The sequence below is a fragment of the Physella acuta genome, unplaced genomic scaffold, assembly GCF_028476545.2.
Source record: "Physella acuta isolate Inbredline_101_S28 unplaced genomic scaffold, ASM2847654v3 ptg000476l, whole genome shotgun sequence".
NCBI lineage: Eukaryota > Metazoa > Mollusca > Gastropoda > Physidae > Physella > Physella acuta.
The window spans coordinates 501,912-527,636 of record NW_026731995.1 but is presented as its reverse complement, the minus strand read 5'-3'; the positions used below and the strand labels follow the sequence as shown (position 1 = coordinate 527,636).

General features: G+C 37.0%; 1 protein-coding gene across 2 annotated transcripts in view; it reads left to right on the top strand.

The window, feature by feature from the left end:
• The first annotated feature begins 1,796 nt into the window (after positions 1-1,796).
• The window catches only part of LOC131944007 (proteoglycan 4), a 30,798-nt gene continuing 6,869 nt past the window's right edge, over positions 1,797-25,725 (top strand). The window contains exons 1-7 of one of the 2 annotated variants that reach the window (XM_059304444.1): positions 1,797-2,228; positions 6,912-7,101; positions 10,719-10,847; positions 10,968-12,337; positions 15,918-16,009; positions 17,797-18,407; positions 18,864-19,053. In XM_059304444.1, the coding sequence (XP_059160427.1) occupies positions 2,041-2,228; positions 6,912-7,101; positions 10,719-10,847; positions 10,968-12,337; positions 15,918-16,009; positions 17,797-18,407; positions 18,864-19,053 (2,770 nt within the window). In that variant the 5' untranslated portion in view covers positions 1,797-2,040. Of the gene's footprint in view, positions 2,229-6,911; positions 7,102-10,718; positions 10,848-10,967; positions 12,338-15,917; positions 16,010-17,796; positions 19,054-25,725 lie in introns of both variants that reach the window. The other variant, XM_059304443.1, reaches the window with a different exon arrangement.

The window sequence follows — 25,725 nt, the reverse complement described above, 5'->3', positions numbered from 1 at the left end:
CACATTTTTTATTGTACTATAGTCTCAATCTATCAATATCATCATTTGTTACAACAAGTTGAACTTTGTTGGCATTTAGAATTACATAGCAGCTTGTTTTTTTTACACTTGCAGCGATTTGTTGTGCACTTAGTTGTGCAATTGCAGCGAGTGTAGCCATGGCCCCCAGTCAATGATTGTGAAGATGCGATGGTTCGTAGTGATTTTTCCTCAGTGCCAACTGACGACAATAAGAGCAGTTTTTCGTGAAGAATAGAAAACTCACTTTTAGCATACAGGTGTTTAGAACACCATGTTCCTTTCCTAATTTGTAGAAACCGCCCTCGACGCTCATGACAACTGCAATGACGCTTCGGGGATCACCGTGACCTCTGTCAACATCTGGAACACTGAGGCGTACATTGTGACCCACATCAGCATCTTAAAATTATGTATTTGATGTTTTAAGCATCTTAGCACCTTGAGTTTGCAAGCTAGTATGAGCTGCTGACCTGTGTTCCATGATGTCTTGTTTGTTGTGACATAATCTGCAGGTAATGTTCCCTCCGTACCCTTCGTCTGGGTATTCCACAAATAGCATGGACATCGTTGCCACAGGATCCAAAAGAGTGAGCTGCACTACAATGTTTTTCACAAACTATACAGAATCTGTTGGCCACATTATTGTCACGCAACTGGTCTGGACGTTCCGCCACGGCAGTAGATGTGTTAGCTGAGGATGTCGTTGCATTTATGGCAACCTCCATTTCTTGTTCAATGTTCTCAAGATCTTCCTCAGTAACTATTTTATCGAGAGCCCATATATGGAAACTAACATGGATTTACATTTTTTTCTTTTGACAGCCATCTGCTATGTCTGTCTCATGGTCTGACGGCCCTTTTGATCCATGTCGCCTTGCAAATAGAATGCTATACAAACAAGAGCTAAACAATACGTTACTCTCAATGAAAACGCACCCAGAATAATGAAATGCGATCACAACTTAGTCTAGATAGAACATTGGCCAGGACATACCGGCCAGTGCGCGCATTGGCCGGCCAATGTACAAAATACGCTGTCAAGTTTAAGCGCTTCGGACTTTGGCCAGTACGTCCCGGCCAGTGCGCGCATTGGCCGGCCAATGTATAAAATACGATCTTAGTGCTAAGTTCTTCGGGCCAAGAGAGCCGGCCAATGCGCGGATTGGCCGGCCAATCCGCGCTTTGGCCGCAACTTCGGGCTTTGACCGTAACACACACACACACACACACACATATATATATATATATATATATATATATATATATATATATATATATATATATATATATAGGCCTATATATATATTATATCTAGAACCAGTCTATGTATCTATTTTAAGAGATAACATCATTTTTTTTTTAAATTAGATAGATATATAATCTAGAATTTATATTTAGATTCTAGGCTAGAGATCTACTGGATCACTTAGGGACTAGATCTAGATTTAGATCTAGAATCTAGTGCTAATTTTGAAAAGGAAAATGGGAGAAAACTCCAATATGATATGGAGGGAATTTCCCTTTTGATGAAAATGAAGTTCGGATCGATCCACGGTATTAAAGTAAAAAATAACATTGCATTTTTTGTTAAAATATTATTATCAAACATGATGCATACATTCAATTTTTATTTTTTAAGTCATTTTGAAAACAGGTTTTATCAACTTAAGTCTTCACATGAGAAGGACCATGTGAAGCTATGCAGTATCTTAACTATCTTTTGTGGTATCGATTTTATATCGCACACATTCAGCTACGGACTTGCCCGCCCCTTGCTTTAATAGACCTACCGAACGACGCCACATCTAAGCAAGGAAGAATCAATCAATGTGGTGGTGGTGCTCAGCTGCTTGTCAGAAACAACAACGGAGCCAAACGTAGACCTAGATTTCTCTAGATCTAGTTGTCATAACGGTGTTGTATTGATTGTGATATTTAACTCCGCATCCCTAATGGGTTAAAGGTAGATCTAAGTCTAGATCTAGATCTATATTGATCTAAGCGTACATAGATCTCTACATGGAATGCTCAGCTCGAGTTGTTGTGCCATCATTCCCTGACTGCATGGATTTAACTCAATCAAAACTTGGATATGAAGGCAAATCGCCCAGATCTAGTATAAAGTTTAAGAGTAACCTAGGAGGGATATGGCAGCTACGTCGTGTTGGTCCACCATCAACTGTTGCAAACAGCGCATCTTTAATAAGGTAATTATTAATTAATTAGAGGGGGGGGGGGGGTGGAATTTCAGTGTCCAATAATAATTATCCTATAAAAAATTAATAATAGAATCTTCTTTTAAAAAGGGGTGTTAGGTTACTGGTAGTTAACTAAATTAAATACACACATTGCTGGCTAATGTCAATGCTAACCCTGTCCCTAACCCCAACCCTAGTCCTACCATACACAATACACACCATATGCCTAACCCTAATTTCTAACCATAAAATTAGATTCTAGTCGAGATTACAATACTACTAAGTTAATAACCCAACACACACCTATTATAATTTTAAGGACGAGTCTATTATCAGACATCAGTATCTAAAATCATCCGCCTAATATAAATATATCTAGACTAGATCTACTAACTAATAATACTAATAAAAAATATAGTAGAGTAAATATTAGGCCTAGGCCTATAGGTAATCTAGTTTTTAGGTGCGTAAAATTAGCCGAGGCTAGTAAAGTAATATGAAGAAAAGTTGCCTCATTGTTAAAGCTTTAATAGAAGAATATTGTGATATAGGCCTATTCGTGTCAAATATTAGGCCTATAGATAGCTGAATAATAAACCAAAATCAATGGCTAAATATATCAATATAGGCCTAGGCCTTAACTTTAAACAGAAGTGTTTGCCAGCAAGATTTGCTATATTAACAGCGGCCATCTGTAAATTAGAGTGGTTTCCCCTGAAATTACCACTATTATTTTACAAAAAAAAAAAATAACTTAAACAAGACGGCTGCTAAAGTAAATGAGCTTGGTTGCATCTGATGTAAACATTGCTAGTCTTTATTTATTACTGAAAAGTTTTAATACAATTGTTTAAAAACAGGTAGATCTACATGTATGAAACTTTGAAACATTTTTGTAGCTTTCAAAACAAATGGACACCAGCGAGAAAAGTCTCAAAGGTATTTGAGAGGTCCATAAATTAATTTAAAAATCTTGCACGGCGTAGTTACAATTAATATGGTTATAAAATCCTGTTTGTCTGGTTTTTTTCGGACTTCACTAAAGATTGGATGTATTTGATGTTTTTAATATTTTCGGTAACTAAATAAAAAATAAAATAAAAAATAAAAAACAATTTGGTTTTCACGTGTAATGGCGACATAAACAATGGCATCCTGCTATTCGATAGGCCGCCATAAATTTTATTGTATACATTGTAAGCTAAAAATAGAAAAACTGGGTCATGGTGTTTAAATTTGCATTGTTATTTAAAAACTTGATCTGCAAAGTTTTGTAAACAAAATAACTATAAAGTGGGGCTGTCAGAAATCGATCACGGAGTTCCTTTACACACAGCCAATCATTGTTTGTCTTACGAAAGTGAAACATCGGGTTATAACTTAGGCTTGATGAAAATAAATAGAAATGTAGCCTTAAACTCAACAAATTATTTTCAAGTTCTCTGGATCTGCAACTTGTATAGCATTGATTCTAAAAATATTAAATTTCTGAATTAATTTTAGGCTTAAGTTTTTAATCAAATTTTATCTTTTATTATTTTTATGGTCCTAAATCTAAAAAAGCACATTTTTATTCCATGTCAACAACATTACGGAAGGATTTTCGTCAACTCACTGGTGTCCATTACAGAAATTTAATGAGTCATTTTTTTTTCACATTACTAGTCTTGGTCAATTTTACGTACCTAAAACGATAGATTACCGGCCTATAACTAGATCTATATACTATGTAGATCTACATTGTAACCATAGTGTTACTATAGGCCTGCATAACTAGTACATAGAATGTAGGACTAGGTCTATACGCTATCTATTAACTCTATACTAGTAGTAGTAGTAGTATGGGAGTCAATAGTATCAATACAACTTAACTATAGCCAATATAGTGGGAGTCTCTAGTATTACTTTACTTTAAGTACTTTAGTATTTGTTCATATAGAAGTTATGAAATTATATCTAGACCTTCCAACTAAATACTAAAACTAAAATAGACAAAAGTTATAAATATAATACTGTAGAGAGTAGGAGCATCTAGGGTGCGCCTAATTGGCCTAATACTTATAGACTAGATAAATGGGTCCGTTGTGGAAGAAATTCAAGGACTAGGTTGATAGTGTTGTCTTTTTCACTAAACCAATATCAAAATCGCCACCTCAACCTCAAATTTAACCGGAAACGAAAAATGTATTTAAAAACGGATTTTTATCCAGCATCATTATTTTAACTGGATCCAGAAGTTTAACTCAAAATATAACACCTTCTTCTTCTTCGTTCTTAATTTTTAGTGCTGGAAGGGATCGAGCATTTATATGACAGTCAGTGTTTGAATTCAAGACTTTTTTCAAATTTATCAACCATGAGCTTTTTGCCGACTCGACCACGCCTCCATGACAATTAAGGATACGTGTCAACTGGTTATGCGCCATTGAGGCCATTGACTCCGTTTTCAGCCTGCTTTTCTTTTTGGATTTGCTTCCATAGCCTTTGTCCAACCAAGAAGAAACTACACAAGGCAGCAGTTGTATGATTTTGGAGTTGTCTATAACCCCAACTTTAATCCTGATACTAATGCTTACTATATATATTACTTTGCCGGTATTTGTTTTGTATATCTACATTCACTTCTACAGTTAGACAATTAAATTAGGTATTTAATTTTTTGTCTCATTTATACATGTCATTATTATTGTGTATCGTTTTCGGCATTCAATTCTTTATTCTATTTTTAATTCAACAATCAATGTAGACATTATCACAATACTTTACCTGGTAATCTTGATCTACAATTTATTCAATAACAGTAACAACATTAGGCACAGAGGCCTTTTTTTCACACTGGCCGTTTATACAAAAAACCATAATAACAGCATATAACATAGCAGTATCATTGCATACTGCACATTCATACAAAATAAAGTAGTAGTCATACCCCTAAACCTTGCACCTAAGCTCCAACTTGACAAAATTCCTTTCAGGCATCTTTTCGGGGATGGGGGCAGTGTTTCTTCCAGACTTTTTTCTCCGGGGGGGGGGGGGGTCACTAGTAAAAGTGTATGTTTACTATATTAAAACCATCTCGTTCGGGGGGCGGTAGACTTTCTTTGCCCCCCCCCCCCCTTGATAGATGCCTGTAAGAAACTCTGGATGGGGGTGTCAGAGCCCCCTGAAGAACGTCAACCGCAGACCTCTTTTAAGATTAGACAAATAAATTAGGTGATAATGTTAGTGTCTTTGTTATCCAGTATTGATGGCATCATTATTAATGTGTTTTGTTTTTGGGCATTAGATTTATTTACTCTAGAATCAATGAAGTCATTTTTTTTGCTACTGAGGTAGCACATGGATAGTCTACTGAGGTAGCACATGGATAGTCTACTGAGGTAGCACATGGATAGTCTACTGAGGTAGCACATGGAAGGTCTGGTAGGACAATTTGTAAGTATGTTTTCAAGCGGAAATCCAACACCAATATTGTTTGTTAACTTTGGTCTTTGTTTTACATTGAGAAACTCTAGCTTTTCCCACTCCTAACTGATTACACCTGCTGCTAAATCTTTCTGTTTGACATAGACATATCCAATGTGCATAATTTTTTAAATCCACGAATACTATGAACTTTATCCATGTTAAATAAGAAAAAACTAAAACTAAAATCTTGTTCATTTTGAATAATAGACAGCGCAAATAGTACTGATTACTTGTATCTACATATGCGTAGAACATATCTCTGCTCAAATAATATTCCCTACTTAGGGGTCGTTCCAAAAAGCCTCAAAACATTTAAGATTGCGTTTACTTCATTGACTTCTAAAATCCACTCCTTCACAAGCGTTTACCAACATTATCATAAGTACTTAAAATAAATGAAATTCTTTTAAATCCGTAAACCACTTAGTATGCAGTGACATTTTAGGTATATGTAGTTCCAATTTTATTTTTTTAAATTTATATCTATCTTCACTTAACAGAGGGGAGGGAGGATAGTCCTACGGGGGTGTGTGAGGGGGAGGGGTCATGTCCTAGACCCGAGAGAGCTAGCTACTGTATTAGACAAACATAGGAGTTATCATTTGGATAAAGGTCTTTAAGCCCAAGAAAATATCCCCTCCCCTGCACGCCTCCCCGCTAAAGTTTATTAGTTCATTAACTACTGGTCTATTAACAATTACAGAAGAACTAAGCAGCAATTTAACAAACACAAATTTAAAATATTTTTTTTTGTTGTGCTTTTTTTATTTTTATTTCAAGCATAAGAATAAAATACAAGACTGTTTAGACTCATATGACTTTGTAGCTAATCAAATAATACAGAAATAAATATGTATAGGTTGTTTTATCAATAAATTTAATGGGTTTTCACAGCCAACTAATAATAGCCTGTTTCTTACAAGAAATAGAATGTTACTCATTAATACAAATAAATCCTCCCATTTAGGAAAAGCTTTAATGTGTAGCTGTTAGATAAATGGCCAGTAGTCCTGAAGCAAAATCTAGCTAAACCATTCAATATACCTGCCAAATATTTATAAACCATTATCAAAGGTGTTTTGTTCAAAAAGGTTTTACTGAAATTTATTTGAACTTAGTTCAAATCAGTTCCTATATTTGGCTCAGTAACAACAAACCAAGCAGCCAGATTGGATAGAGTCATGTTTTAAAACTTTTATTAAAGACATTTTGCTTTTGTTTCAGGCTTAAAGAAGATGGGAAAGTAACAATAGGTCGTGGACCTGCAGCAGATTATTTCTTAGACTCCGCCATCACTTTAAGACTCATATCACGAATACATGCATCTATAATTGGAGAAAAGCAAGAAAATGGTTGGCCTAAGTTCACTATTGTGAATAGTGGTCTAAATGGCACTTACATTAATGATATTAAGGTAATCAATTATATCACCTTGATCTTTTATTATCATCTTTTCCAGTTAATTCCCAAGACACAAGGGGTAGATAAAGTAGCGTTCATCTGTTTCACTGACCTTGGCGTACAGGGGAATAATGTGGTCAGCACTATGCCCAGCCAATTTTGTTTTCCTAATATGAGGAAGGTACCCATTAGAGCTAGGTAGGCTCAGAGATGTCTTACAGACTCTAGCCAGGAACCAGAACTCAAGGGGTCAGGGGTCATGAGCTCTGACCACCTAAACAGCCTAAAGATGAAGATTTAAAGCTAGTGCAGCTCTGACTATCAGCTGACTGTCTGTGTCAAATAAATCAGCTGACTGTCAGATAAATCAGCTGACTGTCTGTCAAATAAATCAGCTGACTGTCTGTGTCAAATAAATCAGCTAACTGTCAGATAAATCAGCTGACTGTCTGTGTCAGATAAATCAGCTGACTGTCTGTGTCAGATAAATCAGCTGACTGTCTGTGTCAGATAAATCAGCTGACTGTCTGTCAGATAAATCAGCTGACTGTCTGTCAAATAAATCAGCTGACTGTCTGTGTCAAATAAATCAGCTAACTGTCAGATAAATCAGCTGACTGTCTGTGTCAAATAAATCAGCTGAGAGTCAGATAAATCAGCTGACTGTCTGTGTCAAATAAATCAGCTAACTGTCAGATAAATCAGCTGACTGTCTGTGTCAAATAAATCAGCTGAGAGTCAGATAAATCAGCTGACTGTCTGTGTCAAATAAATCAGCTGAGAGTCAGATAAATCAGCTGACTGTCTGTGTCAAATAAATCAGCTGACTGTCTGTCAGATAAATCAGCTGACTGTCTGTCAGATAAATCAGCTGACTGTCTGTCAGATAAATCAGCTGACTGTCTGTGTCAAATAAATCAGCTGACTGTGTCAAATAAATCAGCTGACTGTCTGTCAGATAAATCAGCTGACTGTCTGTGTCAGATAAATCAGCTGACTGTCTGTCAGATAAATCAGCTGACTGTCTGTGTCAAATAAATCAGCTGACTGTCTGTCAAATAAATCAGCTGACTGTCTGTGTCAAATAAATCAGCTGACTGTATGTGTCAGATAAATCAGCTGACTGTCTGTGTCAAATAAATCAGCTGACTGTCTGTGTCAAATAAATCAGCTGACTGTCTGTGTCAAATAAATCAGCTGACTGTCTGTCAGATAAATCAGCTGACTGTATGTGTCAGATAAATCAGCTGACTGTCTGTGTCAGATAAATCAGCTGACTGTCTGTCAGATAAATCAGCTGACTGTATGTGTCAGATAAATCAGCTGACTGTCTGTGTCAGATAAATCAGCTGACTGTCTGTCAGATAAATCAGCTGACTGTCTGTCAGATAAATCAGCTGACTGCATGTGTCAGATAAATCAGCTGACTGCATGTGTCAGATAAATCAGCTGACTGTCAGATAAATCAGCTGACTGTCAGATAAATCAGCTGACTGTCAGATAAATCAGCTGACTGTCTGTGTCAGATAAATCAGCTGACTGTCTGTGTCAGATAAATCAGCTGACTGTCAGATAAATCAGCTGACTGTCAGATAAATCAGCTGACTGTCAGATAAATCAGCTGACTGTCTGTGTCAGATAAATCAGCTGACTGACTGTCAGATAAATCAGCTGACTGTCTGTGTCAAATAAATCAGCTGACTGTCAGATAAATAAGCTGACTGTGTCAGATAAATCAGCTGACTGTCAGATAAATCAGCTGACTGACTGTCAGATAAATCAGCTGACTGTCTGTGTCAAATAAATCAGCTGACTGTGTGTGTCAAATAAATCAGCTGACTGTCTGTGTCAGATAAATCAGCTGACTGTCTGTGTTAAATAAATCAGCTGACTGTCAGATAAATTTGCTGACTGTGTCAGATAAATCAGCTGACTGTCTGTCAGATAAATCAGCTGACTGTCTGTCAGATAAATCAGCTGACTGTCTGTCAGATAAATCAGCTGACTGTCAGATAAATCAGCTGACTGTCTGTCAGATAAATCAGCTGACTGTCCGATAAATCAGCTGACTGTCTGTCAGATAAATCAGCTGACTGTCTGTGTCAGATAAATCAGCTGACTGACTGTGTCAGATAAATCAGCTGACTGACTGTGTCAGATAAATCAGCTGACTGTCTGTGTCAAATAAATCAGCTGACTGACTGTGTCAAATAAATCAGCTGACTGTCTGTCAGATAAATCAGCTGACTGTCTGTGTCAAATAAATCAGCTGACTGTCTGTCAGATAAATCAGCTGACTGTCTGTCAGATAAATCAGCTGACTGTCTGTGTCAAATAAATCAGCTGACTGTCTGTCAGATAAATCAGCTGACTGTCTGTCAGATAAATCAGCTGACTGTCTGTCAGATAAATCAGCTGACTGTCTGTCAGATAAATCAGCTGACTGTCTGTCAGATAAATCAGCTGACTGTCTGTCAGATAAATCAGCTGACTGTCTGTCAGATAAATCAGCTGACTGTCTGTCAGATAAATCAGCTGACTGTCTGTCAGATAAATCAGCTGACTGTCTGTCAGATAAATCAGCTGACTGTCTGTCAGATAAATCAGCTGACTGTCTGTCAGATAAATCAGCTGACTGTCTGTCAGATAAATCAGCTGACTGACTGTGTCAAATAAATCAGCTGACTGACTGTGTCAAATAAATCAGCTGACTGTCTGTCAAATAAATCAGCTGACTGTCTGTCAGATAAATCAGCTGACTGTCTGTCAGATAAATCAGCTGACTGTCTGTCAGATAAATCAGCTGACTGTCTGTCAGATAAATCAGCTGACTGTCTGTCAGATAAATCAGCTGACTGTATGTGTCAGATAAATCAGCTGACTGTCTGTGTCAGATAAATCAGCTGACTGTCTGTGTCAGATAAATCAGCTGACTGTATGTGTCAGATAAATCAGCTGACTGTGTCAGATAAATCAGCTGACTGTCTGTCAGATAAATCAGCTGACTGTCTGTCAGATAAATCAGCTGACTGTCTGTCAGATAAATCAGCTGACTGTCTGTCAGATAAATCAGCTGACTGTCTGTCAGATAAATCAGCTGACTGTCTGTCAGATAAATCAGCTGACTGTCTGTCAGATAAATCAGCTGACTGTCTGTCAGATAAATCAGCTGACTGTCTGTCAGATAAATCAGCTGACTGTCTGTCAGATAAATCAGCTGACTGTCTGTCAGATAAATCAGCTGACTGTCTGTGTCAGATAAATCAGCTGACTGTCTGTGTCAAATAAATCAGCTGACTGTCTGTGTCAAATAAATCAGCTGACTGACTGTGTCAGATAAATCAGCTGACTGTCTGTCAGATAAATCAGCTGACTGTCTGTCAAATAAATCAGCTGACTGTCTGTGTCAGATAAATCAGCTGACTGTCTGTGTCAAATAAATCAGCTGACTGTCTGTGTCAAATAAATCATCTGACTGTCAGATAAATCAGCTGACTGTCTGTGTCAAATAAATCAGCTGACTGTCAGATAAATCAGCTGAATATCATATGTAAGGTAAAGCAACTGTTTTTATCAAATAGATTTAGCATCATTTTAACTCAAGAATTTGGTAATGTTCAATCTCTACAGATGGGCTTTCACTCTGAAAACAAACAAATCCTTCAAAAAGGAGATAAAATTACGTTTGGGCATCCAGGCTGTGCCTCCATTCAACCAGGTCACTATGCTCCTCAACATGACTCAGAGTTTCAGTTCATTGTAAGTCTCAAACATTCTACATTGTAACTTTTATAGTAGAATGCTTTCAATCGAGTTGAGTTTTAATATGTACATATCTGTGTAATGTTTTCTAAAGATTCCATCAAATTATTTCCCCAGTTGGAATGTGTGTCACCCCAACAAGATGCTGAAAGTGAAAAGTTGAACACTCATGTGCCAAAGTTCAAATGTAACAACAGTTTTCGCCAGAGTTTGCAACAAAAACTAAAAAGTGTCATTACAGGAGAAAATTGTAGGACGCCCGTCTTTGTTCCAAATGGTCATTGTGTGATAGAAAGTATTTCACAGCTTGCAGACTCTCCTCATAGCAATGCCTCAGCATCAGAGAAGGAGAATCACTTAGCAAATTCAGGCAATGAAGAAACCAAACCCATTGTAAGCGCATCTTTAGACTGTGCAATCCTAGCATCTAGTAGTTGCAAACAGAGAGCACTCAATGGGTCCAACCAATCTGATACACACAGCCAAAGTGCTGATCAAAAGCTCTTGATAAGCTCAGGGTCAGCCCATCATGTGGAGAGTAGTATGGCACAAGCTCACAATGTCAAAATATATAGCACTGTCTCTGAAGATTCCAGTCAATCGTCCAACTTTCATGAACTCATGCATATGTCACCTTCAGCATATCGAACAGATGGTGGTGGGGTTGAGATTAACAGTACTACCATCATTCTGCGAGATGAGGACAGCGATGAAGGCTCCCATAGCCCAGAGATAGAAATTGTTGGTACTTTGAGCCCAAATCTACCCACTCGAATCAAGGTTGAGTCTGGTTATGATGATAGTGAAGCTGAGGATGTAACTCAAGCTGTAAAAGCTTCTGGGAAAAGTTCTCAAGGAGTACACAGTACTGTAACACATCAAGATAAAATAAACTATGAGAGCCCAGCAGAATCTATGTTAGAAAAAAGGTCTTTCTTGACTCCTACAGACTATCGAATCATAAGCAAGAATCATCTGCACAATGCTAGTGTATCTCCATCAGACAGTGTGTCCCGCTCGTGTGAGTCTGTGGAACATTACAAGGCTCCATCCCCCAGCTCCTCACCTACCTCTGTCTCCCCTCCCACTTTATCTCCTCAATCACCATTTGTACATTCATCCCCACAACATTGTTCTCATCTCCAAGAAAATACTAACCCATTGCATTCATCTGATTCAGAATCATCTCTTTCTTCACATACTACATCATCTTTGTCATCGTCTAAGCCATCATCACCCACATCCAGGACATCCTCGAGGTCATCACGCTCACACACCAGTGCTTCACTCAAAGAGCCACTGGTCAGGGACTTGGTACCCAACATGTACTCAAGCTCAGATGAAGATGAGATCTTCAAAGAAAATAAAACAAGTGAAATTGTCAAAAAAATTTACAAATCTCCCAACAAAAGACGAGAGGCTGGGAAAAGCTGTCAAGTTTCCAGGCGAAGTGTTTTGTTTAAATCTAACAAGCGCACCATTGACAGGTGAGTCACCATTTTTATGTCATCAGGCCAGTCACCATTTTTATGTCATGTCATCAAGTGAGTCACCATTTTTATGTCATGTCATCAGGTGAGTCACCATTTTTATGTCATGTCATCAGGTGAGTCACCATTTTTATGTCATGTCATCAGGCCAGTCACCATTTTTATGTCATGTCATCAGGCGAGTCACCATTTTTATGTCATGTCATCAGGTGAGTCATCATTTTTATGTCATGTCATCAGGTGAGTCACCATTTTTATGTCATGGCATCAGGTGAGTCACCATTTTTATGTCATGTCATCAAGTGAGTCACCATTTTTATGTCATGTCATCAGGCCAGTCACCATTTTTATGTCATGTCATCAGGTGAGTCACCATTTTTATGTCATGTCATCAGGTGAGTCACCATTTTTATGTCATGTCATCAGGTGAGTCACCATTGTTTTGTGGGGGTGTTGGTGTCATATTGTTTTGTGGGGGTGTTGGTGTCATATTATTTTGTGGGGGTGTTGGTGTCATATTGTTTTGTGGGGGTGTTGGTGTCATATTGTTTTGTAGGGGTGTTGGTGTCATATTATTTTGTGGGGGGGGGTTGGTGTCATATTATTTTGTGGGGGTGTTGGTGTCATATTATTTTGTGGGGGGGGGGGGGGGGGGGGAGGTGGGCAGCAAACATGCTTGAACCAGTGATGTGAATTGATTTGTCTAAACATTGAACTGTCTTTTTTTAATGACCACCAAATCTTATTTGGTGGTCACTTTTTATATTTTCATTTTAAAAAGAAATTCCTTCATTTTTTCTTGCAAATTATCTAGTGCATAGATTCTACTCGCTTAGTGAGTGTCCCTTAATTTTTTTCTTGCATAATATCTAGTGCATGTCCTTCATTTTTTTCTTGCAAATTATCTTGTGCATAGATTCTACTCACTTAGTGAGTGTCAAGGTAATGTTTTTGGTTTCTTTGTCTTCGCATCAAAGCTAAGTTAGTAATAGTCCTCCAGCTGGAAGTAATTACCTTCCCACTACTATTGATACTATCATGATAGCTATAGGTTGTCAAGCAGAAGAATTGTACTCAATAGACAAAGAAGTGCTTCCCATTGACTCAGTGGCAAGCTAAAATATGTATATTGATTGTTAGGATCCACCATCTTTGTCCCTTGATTCTTTAACTTTTGCTATGTGATGGCTGAATACATGTCTCTTGATCATTGTCTGTACTTTTTTCTTTGTGCTTTAGTTGTGTGTTTGTTTACAATTGAACTAGCAGGTTATTTGCTAGTGGCACAACATAATCTTCTGGGATGTGTAACAATAAACCCATGGAACTTAGCTAAGGCAGTGCACATATGACAGTATGGTCAAACAACATAATAGTTACATATTTGGATATAGGTTAGCACTCTGATTACAAACGGGGTTAATTTTTTTTTTTTTGAAGTTATGAAGTTCCTTTTCATTAAAAACTAACTTTATTGAGAGAACCGAGATACACCTTGAGTATACCCAAGGGAAAATACAAACAGGATAAGGAACAAAAAATTTCCACTAAAAGTAAAAGCAAGCAGACATAATAATTAATATCACTTAAGATAATTTATAGATTGAAGTTTGCAATGTTAACTAGTACTCTCTAGTAACATAAACATTGCAAGTCATAGGCTTGATAAAAAATGTGTTAAACTTTGACACCATTTAAATCTATCTATATATATAATTCTCTTCATGGACGGATCATGCAGGACACCACCACCACGTAATCTCAACAGACCATATCACTACCACCCCCACCAGTCTGCTGAGCTGTTTACAATCGTACTGCCGGGTAAAATTAGTGCCGGCTATTTGGGGCAGATAATATAGTTTTTATACTATTTGAAACTAAGGGGAGGTAATAAAAAGTTCTGCTTGAACTTTTCATTGTCATCTGTAAACTGTCATCACGGACGGCTGCTGTTGCAGGGGGGGGGGGGGGGAATAGGAGTGGAAAGTGAGGGTGAGGATAATCGTCCTTCATAGCTACTGATAGTGTTTTAAAGCAAAATATTTTCAGTCGCAGCATTGGTAGTGTCGAATTCACAAATTATGAATTAGTGAAAATTAGGAAATAAAATAACTAAATAGCGGCGTATGCTATGTCGCTGGTCACTCGTATTAATTATTTAAGCTACATTTATATGTGTAATTTAATAGTAATACTTTCAGTTAGATTGGTCCACCTCAATTCTTAAATAACTACAGATAATGTAATATCACCCTGTTCTCCATTATACCATGAATTTTGTTTTCATATCTGCTCTATCTTCAAGTGAATATGAATAGTAAATATAACGATTTATTTTTTTAAAAGAGAAGGGTGCTTTTGCATTAGTGTCTCTCTGATTTGGTAATGTTTTTAAAATGTTGATTAATTATTTATTTTGTTATCACAAACTTTAAAATTTTAAACATCCTGCAACTTACAGCTCTAGAATAAGTCTAGTTATGTTTCTTGTATTGCTTACAACTAACTGTTCTAGAATAAGTCTAGTTATGTTTCTTGTATTGCTTACAACTTACAGCTCTAGAATAAGTCTAGTTATGTTTCTTGTATTGCTTACAACTAACTGTTCTAGAATAAGTCTAGTTATGTTTCTTGTATTGCTTACAACTTACTGCTCTAGAATAAGTCTAGTTATGTTTCTTGTATTGCTTACAACTAACTGTTCTAGAATAAGTCTAGTCATGTTTCTTGTATTGCTTACAACTAACTGTTCTAGAATAAGTCTAGTCATGTTTCTTGTCTTGCTTACAACTAACTGTTCTAGAATAAGTCTAGTTATGTTTCTTGTATTGCTTACAACTAACTGTTCTAGAATAAGTCTAGTTATGTTTCTTGTATTGCTTACAACTTACAGCTCTAGAATAAGTCTAGTTATGTTTCTTGTATTGCTTACAACTAACTGTTCTAGAATAAGTCTAGTTATGTTTCTTGTATTGCTTACAACTTACAGCTCTAGAATAAGTCTAGTTATGTTTCTTGTATTGCTTACAACTAACTGTTCTAGAATAAGTCTAGTTATGTTTCTTGTATTGCTTACAGCTCTAGAATAAGTCTAGTTATGTTTCTTGTATTGCTTACAACTTACAGCTCTAGAATAAGTCTAGTTATGTTTCTTGTATTGCTTACAACTAACTGTTCTAGAATAAGTCGTTATGTTTCTTGTATTGCTTACAACTAACTGTTCTAGAATAAGTCTAGTTATGTTTCTTGTATTGCTTACAGCTCTAGAATAAGTCTAGTTATGTTTCTTGTATTGCTTACAACTAACTGCTCTAGAATAAGTCTAGTTATGTTTCTTGTATTGCTTACAGCTCTAGAATAAGTCTAGTTATGTTTCTTGTATTGCTTACAACTTACAGCTCTAGAATAAGTCTAGTTATGTTTCTTGTATTGCTTACAACTTACAGCTCTAGAATAAGTCTAGTTATGTTTCTTGTATTGCTTACAACTTACAGCTCTAGAATAAGTCTAGTTATGTTTCTTGTATTGCTGGCATGTGTCAGACTGTAATGAATTGATCATCTTCCATCAACAGCTTGAAGAGGTGTACATCCCCATTGTCTCCATCAGCGCACAATCTCTCTTCAGCAAAAATACTTCATAGGAGAAAAATGAACAAAAGTGATGGTAACCTGTTTTTCTTTTGTTTGTTGTATTATTACACCCTCTCTGTTAATGTTTTTCTTTTGTTTGTTGTATTTTTACACCCTGTCTGTTAATGTTTTTCTTTTGTTTGTTGTATTATTACACCCTGTCTGTTAATGTTTTTCTTTTGTTTGTTGTATTATTACACCCTGTCTGTTAATGTTTTTCTTTTGTTTGTTGTATTATTACACCCTGTCTGTTAATGTTTTTCTTTTGTTTGTTGTATTATTACACCCCGTCTGTTAATGTTTTTCTTTTGTTTGTTGTATTATTACACCCCGTCTGTTAATGTTTTTCTTTTGTTTGTTGTATTATTACACCCCGTCTGTTAATGTTTTTCTTTTGTTTGTTGTATTATTACACCCTGTCTGTTAATGTTTTTCTTTTGTTTGTTGTATTATTACACCCTGTCTGTTAATGTTTTTCTTTTGTTTGTTGTATTATTACACCCTGTCTGTTAATGTTTTTCTTTTGTTTGTTGTATTATTACACCCTGTCTGTTAATGTTTTTCTTTTGTTTGTGTATAAAATGTTCATGGATTCCACTATCAAGCTTCAAGGCTGATACATGAGGATATGAAGTCCAACTCTCTCACACTAAAACACCATTCCTAAGTTGTTGCATCCTAATACAACTCTCACACTAAAACATCATGGGTTAACATAGAATTAGAAGTGGGACACTAGCAGGGTATGGGTTAGCATAGAATTACTATTTCTCTCTTTGATTAGAGTTTCAAAATTATCAAGTTTGATGAGTGATGAATTTGGGCAATATATAATGATGAGTTTGTTTACAAACAATTTTTCCTCCTGAGATTCCTGTTGTGTTCAAATTGAAGTATGTCTTGCAGTGATTATAGCTGTATTATATTGAGTTGTTATGATATTTGTGCTGTGGAATAAAAACTTAATCACATACTATATCCCTGTAATGTAGAAATTTATTAGGCAACAAACACTTACTTTTTTTTTTAAATGACAGTAAATACGTAGTGAGTGTAGTGAATGAGTGAAGGGGGATGAATGGGGGTGAATGTTAATTGTACTTGTTACCCTATCCCGTTCGTCCTTATTCAGTTCTTGTGCTGTGAGTTAGTCCGGTTTGTACCAGTTAATGAAAGGGTATATAAGGTGTATGAAAACGTGTGTGGTTGCCTCAGTTTCGTCCAGATCTCCAAGGTTAGTATATGTTAAGTCTATACTAGTATTTAGCCACTGTATTGTAGTTTGTCCGTGTGTTCACAACAGTGAGGCATTAAAATTAATTCTTTCATTTAATAACTTATTAGATTGTTTCTTGGTTGAAGGCTTAAAGGATTGTTTAGTTTTTGAAAGAAATCAATAGGCAGAAGAGTCAAGGAGAAATAATTTCAGTGAATGTGTGAATAAAGAAATGATGGTTCACTTGTGCAATCAGAAACACAAACCACAGCACAATTGTTCTGTGAAAAAATTCATCCATTGAACGCTCCTCTGCATGAAGAAAAGTATTCTAAAATCTTTTCTATTTTATTTGCAGCCCATGATACTTGTTAAATAAGGTTTAGCTCAAGTAGGTTTGAAAATTGGCCTATTTAACCACAGTAAAATGTTCTTGAACATTGGTAATAACCAACCTGGTCTATGGAGCCAGTGAAGTAGAGTTGACCTGTTTCTGTGACCTCAGGGATAGTGTGGTCAGCACTGAATGACTGGCTATTGTTGTGTCCGTTTTACTGTGATATATTTCTTTGTGTCCATTCTTAGTTCTAATTATTTGATTTCAGAATCTCCATCCTCTTCAGATTTGTCAGATCTAGAAAGTGTCATAGAGAGAGACAGAACAGGCTCATCATATGTCAAACTAAAGCCAAAAGTCACATTAAAATCTTTAGATTATTCTCCAACAAATAGAGACTCAACATCCTTGATTTCATTTAACTCCAAGTCACAGCCGTCGCCAGCCCCCAAGTCACATCCGGCGCCAGCCTCCAAGTCACATCCGGCGCCAGCCTCCAAGTCACAGCCGGCGCCAGCCTCCAAGTCACAGCCGGCGCCAGCCTCCAAGTCACAGCCGGCGCCAGCCTCCAAGTCACATCCGGCGCCAGCCTCCAAGTCACAGTCAACATCAGCCCCCAAGTCACATCTGGCGCCAGCCTCCAAGTCACAGCCGGCGCCAGCCTCCAAGTCACAGCCAGCGCCAGCCTCCAAGTCACAGCCGGCGCCAGCCTCCAAGTCACAGTCAACATCAGCCCCCAAGTCACAGTCAACATCAGCCCCCAAGTCACATCCGGCACCAGCCCTGACGTCACCCCCGACATCACAGCCGGCGCCAGCCCCCAAGTCACAGTCAACATCAGCCCCCAAGTCACAGTCAACATCAGCCCCCAAGTCACAGGTAACGGCCCCACTATCAAAAAATGCATTTGCTTTGAACTCCAAAGAGTCCCCATCAATGGGGGGCAAGGCAAGTAAGTCTCACCCCTCAGTCAGCTCAGCCATGCCGCCTAAAGATTTAGATTTGTCTGATAATAATCAAGCAGCCAAACCATCTGCTGATCACCAAAAGAGCAGAGCTCCATCAGCAATGTCTGCCTCACACCCAAGAACTCAAAAGTTGAAGGAGAAACCAGAGCCTGTCAAACTGACCAGCTCTACTCATAATTCATCTTTGTCCAGCACTCAACTCTCTCCACCATCTTCTGTGCCTTCTTTAACTAAAGGAAGCACAAAGGCTGCAACTCCAGGCACACTAGCCAAGCGAAATTTAAAACCAGCAAAAGAAAGTAGCCTAATGAGTAAAAAGCAACAATCTCCTATAGTTATTAGCTCTTCTTCTGATATTTCTGTACAGGAAGTGAGTTCAGATAAAAAGGTTGCCAATAAATCCATGTATCTTATTGACTTGCCTCTGAGTGATTCACCTCCATTGGCTAGGAAACCCTCCAGGACTAGCAAGAAAAATAAGAGTTCTGATTTAACCAACAACAACAAATTGGATACTATGAGTGCACCTGGCAAAACATCCAACATATCTCAAAAGGGTAAGTGTCACATTACTCAAAAATAACGTCAGTCTTGATTATATTAACTAAATCAAGTGGGATGATGTAGAGTTGAGTGGGATGTGTGGTGATGATGTAGAGTTGAGTGGGATGTGTGGTGATGATGTAGAGTTGAGTGGGATGTGTGGGGATGATGTAGAGTTGAGTGGGATATGTGGGGATGATGTAGAGTTGAGTGGGATGTGTGGGGATGATGTAGAGTTGAGTGGGATGTGTGGGGATGATGTAGAGTTGAGTGGGATGTGTGGTGATGATGTAGAGTTGAGTGGGATGTGTGGGGATGATGTAGAGTTGAGTGGGATGTGTGGGGATGATGTAGAGTTGAGTGGGATGTGTGGTGATGATGTAGAGTTGAGTGGGATGTGTGGGGATGATGTAGAGTTGAGTGGGATGTGTGGTGATGATGTAGAGTTGAGTGGGATGTGTGGGGATGATGTAGAGTTGAGTGGGATGTGTGGGGATGATGTAGAGTTGAGTGGGATGTGTGGTGATGATGTAGAGTTGAGTGGGATGTGTGGGGATGATGTAGAGTTGAGTGGGATGTGTGGGGATGATGTAGAGTTGAGTGGAATGTGTGGTGATGATGTAGAGTTGAGTGTGATGTGTGGGGATGATGTAGAGTTGAGTGTGATGTGTGGTGATGATGTAGCTGTAGAGTTGAGTGGGATGTGTGGTGATGATGTAAAGTTGAGTGGGATGTGTGGGGATGATGTAGAGTTGAGTGGGATGTGTGGGGATGATGTAGAGTTGAGTGGGATGTGTGGTGATGATGTAGAGTTGAGTGGGATGTGTGGTGATGATGTAGAGTTGAGTGGGATGTGTGGTGATGATGTAGCTGTAGAGTTGAGTAGGATGTGTGGGGATGATGTAGAGTTGAGTGGGATGTGGGGGGATGATGTAGTGTAAAGTAATACTTCCACTCTCCAAAAATCACTCACAATTCTACAAAAACCTTTGCATCTTATATCCATATATGACATCCTAATAAAAACATTACTCAAGTTTTATGTAGCTTAGACACTGGAAATGAAGTACCACTCTGAATACTCTGAGGTCACTTAAAAAACAAGTTAATAAAAAGTCTAGTGACAATTTAAGCGCAATTTCCTTAATTAATTTTTTGTGACCGAACGAATCACCCGTAGATGTTTGCACCCCTTTTCGTTTCTCTCCACACGAGCAGAGCTAGTCCCCGCCCCCTCGCGAGATCTGCGCTAGTCTGGCCAATGGCAGCGCGTACCGCAGATTGCGTCCAGCTAAGCATCAAAGGGGAAAAAAGCCTATACGATGCTCAGTTTAAACAAGTAGACGTTACCTCTCACTAGCGACTGCCTCAGCCGGTGTGCTTGGTTTGGAACTTCACCGCTTCGCTTCTTCTAGTGGTGAGACGCGAAGGGAAGAGGGTGATAGAAATATTTGTATATTCTTAGTAATCTTAGCCAATACAAATTAGAAGAAATTAATTTTTTGTGACCGAACAAAAGAATATTTTTGAAAACTTTCTTCGGCAATATTGTTCTAAATTATGGCAGGAATCGATTGGTAAATGTTTCAAGTCGCTAAGTGGTCTGGTTGCCAAGATATGGGCCCAAAAACTGCATTTTTTCGAGGTTTTTTGGCTTTTCTGGGAAATCCAGGAAGGAATTCCGGAATTTTTTTGGCCTATGTTCATCCTCGGAACTTGCTTAACATATTTGCTTTTGGAACTAGTCCTCGATATTGCTTCGTTAAGGAGGAGATACGACTTAAAGCTGCGGACACACATCCATCCATCCATCCATCCAGAAATGACGAGTTAATAATCGCAATTGTCTGTATGGAAATTGCGCTAAAAATTGTAATTTAAGTACATTTATTAAGGGGGTAGGCTCCAGTAAAAAAATACTTTTTTAATACTCGTTAGGAAACAATTGTTGCTCTATAGCTGTTTTAAGGTACATCTGCATATGTGTTTCAAGGGAAAGTTAAAAAAAAGCTTTTCTCTTGACCAATGCGTTTCTAAGAAATTGTTTCTATGTTATATAATTATATATATATATGTTACGGTCAAAGCCTGAAGTCGGCTAAAGCACACATTGGCTAATATCGCCTTCCGAAACTTTACTTGATTTCGGCCTTTGGCTGGCCAATCCGCAGACTGGCCATGGTGGACCAAACAAAGTCCGAATTAGATGATCATGAGCAGATTTTGGTTTTTTTATACCATAAGGATCATGAAATTAAGTCTTAATTGATTATTAATAAAAGTAAATGACAGAAACATTCAAATTATTTTATTGTACTATAGTCTCAATCAATATTGACACTTGCTACAACAAATTGAACTTTTATGGCATTTAGAATTACATATTAACTTGTTATTTTTACACTTGCAGCGATTTGTTGTGCACTTGGTTGTACAATTGCAGCGAGTGTAGCCTTGGCCGCCGGTCAGTGATTGCGAAGATGCAATGTTTCGTTGTGATTTTTCCTCATTGCTAACTAACAACAATAAGAGCAGTTCTTTCGTGAAGAATTGAAAACTCACTTCTAGCATATAGTTGTTTTAGAACACCATGTTCCTTTCCTTGCTTGTAGAAAGCGCCCTCAACGCTTATGACAACTGCAATGACACTTCGGGGATCACCGCGACCTCTGTCAACACCTGCTTTACCAAGCTAGTATGAGCTGCTGACCTGTTGTCCATGATTTCTTATTTATTGTGACATAATCTGCAAGTAATGTTTCCTCCTTACCCTTTGTCTGCTTCATTGGTATGTCTGTCTCTTGGTCTGACAGCCCTTTTGGTCCATGTCGCATTGCATAGGAACAAGAGCCAAACAATATGTAACTCACAACGAAACAGCATCCAGAATAATAAAAAAACTCGATCACTATAGATTTTGAAACCATAAAGGTAAACATCGCACCTTACTGTGCTTTTCAGTGCACCGCAGTGTCTTATTATAATTAATAGAGTAGGGTTTGTTTATATAACGGCATAGACTATAGAGCTATTTTATAATTGCCACCGTTTTTACTTTTTTGCATAACGTAAAGAAAATATTAAATACGTGCACATTGCTATAACATATTAAAAAGATCAATGTCAAATATCATTTTCGTTTATATTCCTAGAAAAAATTGATACATTTTCATAAAAGTAGGTCGAAAAAACTAATTAATTCAACTTTTTTTTGTTGTAATTTTTGCAAGGGAGGTAATTTGAAAATATATTTAACTCTTCAATAATTTTTTTTTTATTACTATCGCATTGATTATTATATGTTAAGGTTCATAATTAAAAGATAAAAATGTTTAGATTATTTATATTATTTATTATTATTTTCTAATTAGTCTATGATTTCTCAAAATCACTATTTTTTTGCTTTTGTTTTTCGGTGTTATGAAAACAGATGTTGAAATTGGACTTTTTGAGAATAATGGAAAGGCTCTCTCTGTGCGCAGACGCCGGGGAAAACGTGTTTTTAATATTCAACTCACTCTCAATAATTTAAGTTAATTTTTTTTATTACTACCACATTGATTATTATATGTTATGGTTCATAAGTAAAATAGAAAAATGTTAAGATTATTTACATTATTTTCTAATTAGACTATGATCTCTCAAAATCACTATTTTTTGTTTTTCGGTGTTAACAGATGGTGAAAATTTAGAATTATAGTATAGAGAATGCTGGAAAGGCTCTCTCTGGGCGCGGACGCCTGGGAAAAGTGTGTTGTTCGGTGGTGATTCTATTGTTGTGGTTGGGTTGTGTTGTGGCTTTGTTTGTGTTTGTGTTATGTTTTTGTTTGTTTTGTTCTGTTCCAAATTTGGTTAATTTAAAAAAGATTTACCGTGGCGGAGCACGGGATGCAGCTAGTGTATATTTATAGTGCAATTGGTGTCACACCCTCTCATTTTGCCTAATGCAGACATGCCTACCGTCCCGCCAAAATCTGAACCGTCCCGCTTTTTCACCTAAAAAAAGTAATTTGTTCCGTCATTCCGATATTGACTCAGTTTGTTCCGGTTTTTTTTAAAAAATAAATAAAGAAAGAAAGGTAATAAAGTGAATTGAAAAAAAGGCAGGGAAAAGCAATTATCTCCCTTTGGCATACATTTCTGTTTCCTAGTTTACTTACAATATTTACAAGTATCATCTAATACTAGATCTAGCTAGTATATCTACTTCTACTAGATCTAGAATTGTAACTAGATCTACTAGTAGATACTGAAATAGTGAACACTGATCTATCTTGTAAGTTGTAACTTAACTAGTAACTACTATTATGAAGAACTTAGTAAAAAGCAACTATTACTTTTACTAGATAGATCAAGGCTCTTTGCTCTTGACTTATATATTACATATGATGAAGCCTTCAGAATTTGTTATTCATATTAATATAGCCTAGAACATAGCAAGGCATAAATAATCAAATCAATAATGTTATGTCAAAGCTATGGTTTTTATTGGGAGGGGGGGGGGGGGTATCCTCAGGTTACTGGTTAACTTTTTAAAAAAATGTAAGCTGACATTAATAAGCAGTATTTAAATGTAGCCTAGAGGCTAGTTATATATGACTAGAAGCCTACTAATGTCATTAGAGTAATTTTTAATTAATCATTTTTATTTTTGACTTAGTAAAGTATGTTCCTCTTTTTGGCTTCAAATTCTTCTTTTTAGGCATGACTGTTCCTACTTTTGGCTGACAGGGGTAGGCATGTTTGCTAATGGCGTTTATTTTTGTGAACATTATCCACCGATTTATTCAGGTGGAAAACCGCATCGTATTCATAGTAAATTAATTGATTTGGTGCCCCTCTTCGATCATATCAGTTATTAAAATACTCAACAAAACCTTTTTTACTCTTTTGTACATACAAAGTAAATTGGCTCCTTATCACCCCACACAATAGCTGATGTTTTGCCATTGAACATGTTATGAGTACCACGATCCATTTTCTTTGTCACAAGTTACTTTGGAAACTGTTAACGGTTTGTCAATGCTATACCACATAACCTTGTATATCCAACAAGTACTCTGCTAAATTGACAGATGTATAGAACCAATCTGTAAATATGCAGTGATTGTGTACTTGAAATGATTCACATCTTACGAAATGCCAACACTTTTCCCAAAATCTATTTTTAGAATCATAATCCCGCACTATAAAGACATATGCGCAGTTTTATTCAGTCCGCCGCTAATTATATTTAATAAGACAGTATACCAGCCCCTAGGACTATGACGCTAGATCATCGGGCCGGAAAAAAAACGGCTTTTCTGACATATATGCCTGATCTTGAAGCCGGTTTTCCGGCTTGTCGGGCTCAAAGGGTTAATAGTAATGATGTTTATCTATAGTGGGTTATAAATACAGCTTATGTAACGTTGCTTTCTTTAAGCAGGTTTACATTTTAAAAAAGGCTTTTTAATTAATAATTAATCTAGCAAAAAGCATTTTTCTTCAATATAATTTGCAATTTTTGCCTTGGTGTCAACACCCTCCCCCCTCCCCTAAATAGCGTCACCTAGTGCAGTTCGCACCCCCTGCCCCCTCTTCGTGAGTTGACTGGTGCTCTAATAGGCTCCAAGAAGGTGAAAAAGTGTGCATGCATGTTTTAAAAGATTGTGTTATAACATAAGTTGAAATTTGCCATGGAAATAGTTTTTGACTGCTTTAACTTCATTCATGAAAGACAAGTTATTCTTTTTAGAGGTGTTTAGTACTTTTAATAAATAGTGTCTGAAAGAGGTGCCGCCGTCCTGAAAAACTGCTTTTTTTTGTGGTGATAAAGAGAAGTAGAGTAAAAAAAATGCATAAAAAAAACATTTAAATGACCAGCTTTTCTGTATTAATGCACTAAAAAGGAGACAATAAATTATTTTCTTTAAACTTTTTAAATAACTATAAAGAAACAAGTTAATAAAAAGTCTAGTGACAATTTAAGCGCAATTTCCTTAATTAATTTTTTGTGACCGAACGAAAGGATATTTTTGAAAACTTTCTCCGGCAATATTGTTCTAAATTATGGCAGGAATCGATTGGTAAATGTTTCAAGTTGCTGAGTGGTCTGGTTGCCGAGATATGGGCCAAAAACTGCATTTTTCGAGGTTTTTTGGCTTTTCCGGGAAATCCAGGAAGGAATTCCGGGAATTTTTTTGGCCCACAATCATCCTCGGAACTTGCTTAGCATATTTGCTTTTGGAACTAGTCCTCGATATTGCTTCGTTGAGGAGGAGATACGACTTAAAGCTCCATCCATCCATCCATCCAGAAATAACGAATTAATAATCGCAATTGTCAGTATGGAAATTGCGCTAAAAAGGGTTAAGTATCTAGTGGATTAAATAGTGACCGACGCTTTTCTTTATAGTTGTTTAAATAGTTGTCTATAATATTATATTTAAAGGAAATCATTGATTTTCTTTTTAGTGCATTAATTCAATAAAAGGTTGTTATTAAAATGTTTTTTATGCTTTTTTTTTCAGTACTTCAAAATTTTTAATACATAGATTTCATGATTAAAAACTATTGCGCACCAAATGAACATAAAATGCACATATAAAAGATCGGAATAATAGTAGAACACCTTACTTTGCTTATTTAATTTGAATGAATTCATACAAAATTAATTGGGCATCCAATTAAGTCAAATTTTAATA